Raw genomic sequence first — 6,238 nt, forward strand, 5'->3', positions numbered from 1 at the left:
CTGGGACCAAGCAACGGGAGCTCACCCCGTCACAGGGATTCGAACCGCCAACCTTCTGATCAGCAAGCCCTAGGCTCAGTGGTTTAACCACAGCGCCACCTGGGTCCCTGCTATATTAACAGTACATAAACAAAAAAAACATGTAAGTTGATACTCAAATATTTAGAGACGTCAGAAGCATGTCACTGGTCATAATTAATCATACAATGATGGGCATATCAATGCACCTGCAACATCCTCACCATACATATATAAAACACCATTATGCCACTTTAACAATCATGGCTTCCCTGCAATGAATCCTGGGAACTGTGGTTTGTTCAGAGTGCCAAGAGTGTTAGGAGACCCCTATTCCCTTCACAGAGCTAGAATTGTCACAACAGGTTAACAATCAATCCCTCTTCTCAGGGAACTCTGGGAGCTGTAGTTCTGTGAGGGGAACTCTCGGCATCCTTAACAAACGACCTTTCTCAGAATTCTTTGGGAATGTTGAAAGTGGCATAATAGTGCTTTTACTATATGGTGTGGATGTGGCCTCTTATGCACATTATACCAGAGACTTAAACTAGTTTCGTCATCATATCATCTCCCTAGGTGTTTGGAGAATAAGGCTTTCGACAGAACTGAGCACCCTCATCGAGCTGCAAAGCTCCCACGATTCTTTCTAGGAAGCCATGCAATATAAAACTATAGCGTAGATATGCCCTACGGCTTGGCCATGCATCTGCCAATTTTTTTGATGAGCAGCATAACACATCATGCTTTATTAGTTTATGACAGTGGAGGCTAGTACATTAGGGTGAAGGGTGCACTGCCCCCTTTAAACTCAGTCAGCCCCAACTCAGTCAATTTTGTTTACTGCTGTTATTGAGGCTCCATCTGCACTATATCTTTAAGGCAGTATAATACCACTTTAAACAGCCATGGCTTCCCCCCAAAGAATCCTGAGAACTGTAGTTTGTTAAGAATATGGAATGTTGTTATGAGGCCCCCTATTCCCCTTAGAAAGCTACGATTCTCAGAGCTCCCTGTGAAGAGTGATTTATGGTTTAAACCTCCCTGATAATAGTAGCTCTGTGAGGGAACAGGGGTCTCCTAACAACTCTCAGCTCCCTTAACACTCCCCAGGAGTCTGGTGGGACTAGAGGGCAGTCATGATTGTTTAAAGTGGTAGGACAGCATATAGTGCAGATTGGGGCTAATTTAGAAAAGAAATGAACAAAACAAAACATTACCCAGCGCCCTGCGGATCCTGAGCTTTGTGCCACCTCCTGTCACCACTTCTCCACTGGAAAGCATCACCTGGCAGAAATAAGTGCCGTGATCGCTGGTTGTCACATTTAAGATAGTCAAAGATGCATTGCCTTCAGATAAATCCCCTATCAGGAATGCTCTGGTGTAGTTTGCCAATACAGTGATGTTGTTCTCCATTAGGTCCCTCGACCCATTTTCATCTTCCTTGTACCATTTCACTGTTAGGTTATTCAAAGATGAGCCATGGGAACTTCGGAACCGGCATCCAAGGGTCACCGTTTCACCCTCTTTGGCTTTCTCTCTGCTTGGGCTCTGAGACACAGATGGAGACACAAGACTCATTCCATATGTGTGAAACACTGTCGTGGGGGAAGCGGCAGGTAAATGGGTTGAGATAACTCTGTTCTCCTTGGCTGCATTTCCAACGCCAGCATAAACAGCTGCAAAAGAAGAGAGAAAGACGAATGTTATTGGTGAGATTTAAAGAAGGTAGCAATTGTTTAGGGGATGTGCGGGGTTCTGTGGGTGGGCGAACTGGGTTGTGTGGGGTTTAAAGGACTTGAAGCTCTGGCTTCATAGCAGATTATAGAAAGGGAGGGGGAATAGGTAATTAATAAAAGGGTGGGTTTGTGCAGATTTACTTTGTGAGTCTGCTAGAAAGAGATGCATTTTCAGTTGTTTCAACCATAATTCTGGATATGGGTGGTATACATTTTTGTACTAGTGCAGGGATTAGCATTAGTGCAAAAGGATTTCCCAACTCCCCCATGGGTGCCCCCCCATCTACTCTGGAGGTTTAGAAGTTCCTCATTTCACTCCAATATGGACTTTGATTGGCCCAGGAATTGTAGAGTTGGAAGGGACCCCGAAGGTAAACAGGTCTGCAGGAATGTGCAGGTGGCCAAACCCATGACCTTGGCTTCATCCGCACCACGTTTTAACCAACTGAGCTAACTGTTTTCATGTATGGGACCTATAAATGTGTATGCTATGGGGCCCTTCTAACACACACCAAATGCGTGGAGAGCTGGGCACATTGGCAGCTAGCCTACATGGACCCACAATCCCCACATTTATTATTTGAATGTTGGAAGCGGGGTTGTTTGAGCACCCTGCCCCCCCCCCACTCTGATTTTTTTTCTCTCTCAACATGCATGCATTTTAAAAATGATAAATAAGCAGAACCAAACCATGTTGTCCATGAAATAAGTGTTTATGCATCATAGCTCCTTCATATATGGAAACATATACCGGTACGTTACTGCATTTGACTAAAGCTCTTAAAAGATCACAGATATCTAGCACATAGCTGCCAAGTTTTCCCTTTTCTCGCGAGGAAGCCTATTCAGCAAAAGGGAAAATCCCTTAAAAAAAGGGATAACTTGGCAGCTATGATCTAGCAAATCCATTTTAATTTCATGACCTTTGCTGAGGGGCTCAACTGTTTACAAAATCCTTTGCCCTGAAAGAGATCATTGACATCCAGCCATCTTTGGTAGCCTGTGAAGCCAAGTGGAGAGAGAGTAACAGGTGCACTTCAAGAGAAGCTGGACCAAACAATAAAGAAAAGAATAAAGACTCAGTAAATACAACAAGGGTTTTTGCTATGGCAACTTGAGCCTGTGAATCAGTCATGTGCCTAGACTGACTATCTTAGCTTCGACATCCCACAGTTAAAAGGAAGACCTATGCATAAGCATAATTAAACTGGTTCACTTTTTTAAAAATGCCCTTAGAATGATCATTTGATCATAATTTAGGTATATAACAACATTTCATACCCTACTTTATTTTTACAATAATTTTACGTGGCACATCACAATTATCCTTATTTTGCAGATGGTGAACAGAGGCTGAGATATTATAAATTGGCAAAAGTCCACGTTTTTCTTGTTATTGTTGTTTTATTGTCCTGGTACCAGATATGCAGACAGTGCAGCAGCAACAAAACACAGGGCTTATATATTTACAGTTGCCAAGCCCTTCTATAGAATTTCCTGGATTTTTATTTTGTAATTTATTTCATAAAATGTATATACTAATTGATTGTTAAAAACAACAAAGCAGTTTAGAAAAAGAATACAATGAGATTATCAGTAATTAAAAAAAACCAGTTAAAAACAACTACTTAAGACATTTAATTTTTTTTTAAATAAACAATAAGTGAAAACCTAGATTAAAATGCATGTCAACAAGTTGCATATCTGCATAGACTTCCCTAAAAAAAATGTATTTAGCAGGTGCATAACAGAGTACAGTGAAAACACTTGCCCAATGTCAATAGGCAAGAGTTCCAAAGTTTGGGTGGTGCTACACTAAAAGACAGAGCCCCCCCCCCAAATGTAGAATAAGTGTTATGTAGCAGTGGTAACTGCACCAGTTCTATAGATCAAATTTATATAATAAGATATTTTTTTTACTTACAGAATTGCCTTTCTGTTTCGATTTAGCACTGAAGATTGGGTTTCCTTTGCGGGAAGAGGCAGGGCAAATTGAGCTGTGGATAAGCTCATGGCTTGCTGGGGATTCAAATCCTGATTTCCCAGGTCTTTGTCTGATACTCTAACCACTACACCACACTGGCTCTTAATAGTATAACCAGCTTGATTTATCTGCCACCTTCAAATATCAAACCTGAAGTGTGTGTGTTTCAAGCTTTGCTGGAAGCCAAAGATTCCCATCTTTGGTTCAATTACCAGCTCATTCCATGGGCTTCACTGTGAAGGTCACCATGGAAGACTTGCTCTTAACATTGCAAAAGGTTACTAGTTCACTTGTATTTATTTATATTGTCCTCCTGTAATACAAGCACACAGGAGTGTCCCTGTGTGCATCTGTGAAATGTTGGAAGGCAGGGTTGCTGGCATCCAGACATATTTTTGTTTTCTAGATGGGACCTACAGACACAGAATTTGGATAGTTCTTCAAAATAAATATGTGAAACCCAGTCCACCATCGTCAGCATCACTACTTCATCTTGGCACTTACCCTTAGGGATGACTGTTGCAATGCTTCAGTGACAGTAGAAACCACAACTGGCTGTAATTGTCCCTCCAGCTTCTAGTTGCAACAACCCTATCAGTCCTATTTCTCCCTCTTTTGCCTGCTCACTTATCCATGCCTGTACGTGCACAGCTTTTATTGCCTCCTGAGGTCACACACAAAGCTTTGGCCCGGTCGTACATTCTCCTTGGTTCCTGTTTCCTTCAATGCCATTGTGTCCTCAAGCCTCCATTTTTTTCATGCCACTGTTTACTTTATCCTACTTTCCAGCATTTACTAAATCCAGGCATTTGGCACCCTTAACCTATAACAGTATCAATATTCACTGCACTACACATGTATTAGACACACAGGAGCCTTATTCTCTTTGGATGTGGTCACCCTAGAGTTGTATATCCAGGCAATAAACACATTACAATACTGTGTCCTCCTTAACTGATTTTACGACAAATGTTTATGCATAACCTTGCAGGATCTCTTCAAATTGCAGGGTGAGGGAGGACATAGAAAAAGTGTATTTATAGCAGCTGTCTCATTAGGGTTTGCCGTCAGTACATCACAACAAGAAGAGACATAAAGTCCTAATGATACAAAATCTGAGGACAAATTTGCCCAGCTAAACCCCTTCTCTAGAACTCCCACATTCTGTCTTTAAGTAAAAAGGCAACATAATTATAGTTGCTTGTCGAGAAGCAGAAATGGGGGTTGACTTCAGATGTACTGTAAAAAGATAAGCACAGAAGCAACTTCTCTGCCTTGAGGATTTTTTAAAATGGAAAACTGTGCCCCCCCTTTTGTTTGTTTGTTTAAAGATCGCCTTATAAAACCAAGCTTCATAAATTATAGAACCATAGACTTAACAGAATGTGAAAGACTAAAGGCTGTCTATCCAGATGCATACGCTTCAACCATCTTTTATAAAATAGCCTATAGACCAATAGGATACAGCTCAGATCACAATCCACCTATTCAGACTGACTCTATAGATGTTTTCTCAAAGCTACGTTCCATTGTGTTGAGTGGAGCTTACTCGTATCCTAGACAAGTAAGTGTGCATAGGATTGCACCCTTAGTTTGCCACAAGCAACTATAAGAAGAAACAACAAGTCCCCTCTCCCTGCTCCAATCTCCTAAAAATGAAGGTAGTTCTTTAGTCCAGTTACTTACCCAAACAGATAGAAATCAGAAGACGGGGCACTGCCCAGCTGTAGGATTTCAAATTCTGCTTGATCATAGCTGAGAATGTATTCTCTTTGGTTTTGCCTTTGGCTCCAAACGTATGGGCAAAAGAAAAAAGACGTGCCTCTCTGCCTTTGTGTTGCAACAGAATAGGAATTCACATTCTGCCCAGTAAATGTCACACTTACTAAGGTTACCACAGCTTTGACATCACAGCTCTCTGTCTGCTGCCTAGAGGGCTGCCACTTTTGGTTTTCCTACAGTTATTTCACTGGGAAGCTGCTCTAATCTTTGTGAAGGAAGCTGCAGAGAAGGTGCAGGACAGGGAGGAAATTTTAAGAAGTGTCTTGGCTAAACAACTCAGAATTTGCACTTGATGATCAGGTTTTCGAATGACCTTCCTAAGATCCTTTGCCTCACAAATCCCCCATGAAAATAGCCAGCACTAAAAAAAATATATGCTTGTGGCCCTAGTTATTCAGCAAGAATTGTGAAGAATCTTCCCCTGAAATGACAACAAATAGGTTTTGAATGTCATTCATATTATCTGGATATATTAATATGTTGTGACTTTTGGTAGGCTTTTGTGTATTTTGTAAGGCCCTCTAGTTTGGAAGGGAAAGTGAGCGACAATTATTTTTAATAAATACATTCTACCCCTCTTGTGCAACTTTTTTCAGTTACTGATAAAACTGTTGATTGTCTTTATTCTCCATGACTAATTTAACTACACTTAACTTAATTGCTACTGGGGTTTTTGAAAACTGCCCAAACAAACGTGTGTTGTCAGAGAATAAGAATA

The 6,238-nt window shown here is 41.1% G+C and overlaps 1 protein-coding gene across 4 annotated transcripts in view; it reads right to left on the reverse strand.

Moving 5' to 3' along the window:
* The window catches only part of LOC118085263 (uncharacterized), a 28,711-nt gene extending 22,770 nt beyond the window's left edge, over positions 1–5,941 (reverse strand). The window contains exons 1-2 of one of the 4 annotated variants that reach the window (XR_015949793.1): positions 5,425–5,615; positions 1,236–1,694 (exon numbers count right to left, since the gene is read on the reverse strand). Coding sequence is in view for 2 of the 4 variants with exons in the window: in XM_035115726.3 (XP_034971617.3) it covers positions 1,236–1,694; positions 5,425–5,491 (526 nt within the window). In the remaining 2 variants the exon portion in view is untranslated. Of the gene's footprint in view, positions 1–1,235; positions 1,695–5,424 lie in introns of all 4 variants that reach the window. The other 3 variants (XR_004692615.3, XM_035115726.3, XM_088668792.1) reach the window with 3 other exon arrangements.
* Positions 5,942–6,238: the final 297 nt, after the last annotated feature.

This window comes from Zootoca vivipara, chromosome 4 (genome assembly GCF_965207765.1).
Source record: "Zootoca vivipara chromosome 4, rZooViv2.hap1.1, whole genome shotgun sequence".
Lineage (NCBI taxonomy): Eukaryota > Metazoa > Chordata > Lepidosauria > Squamata > Lacertidae > Zootoca > Zootoca vivipara.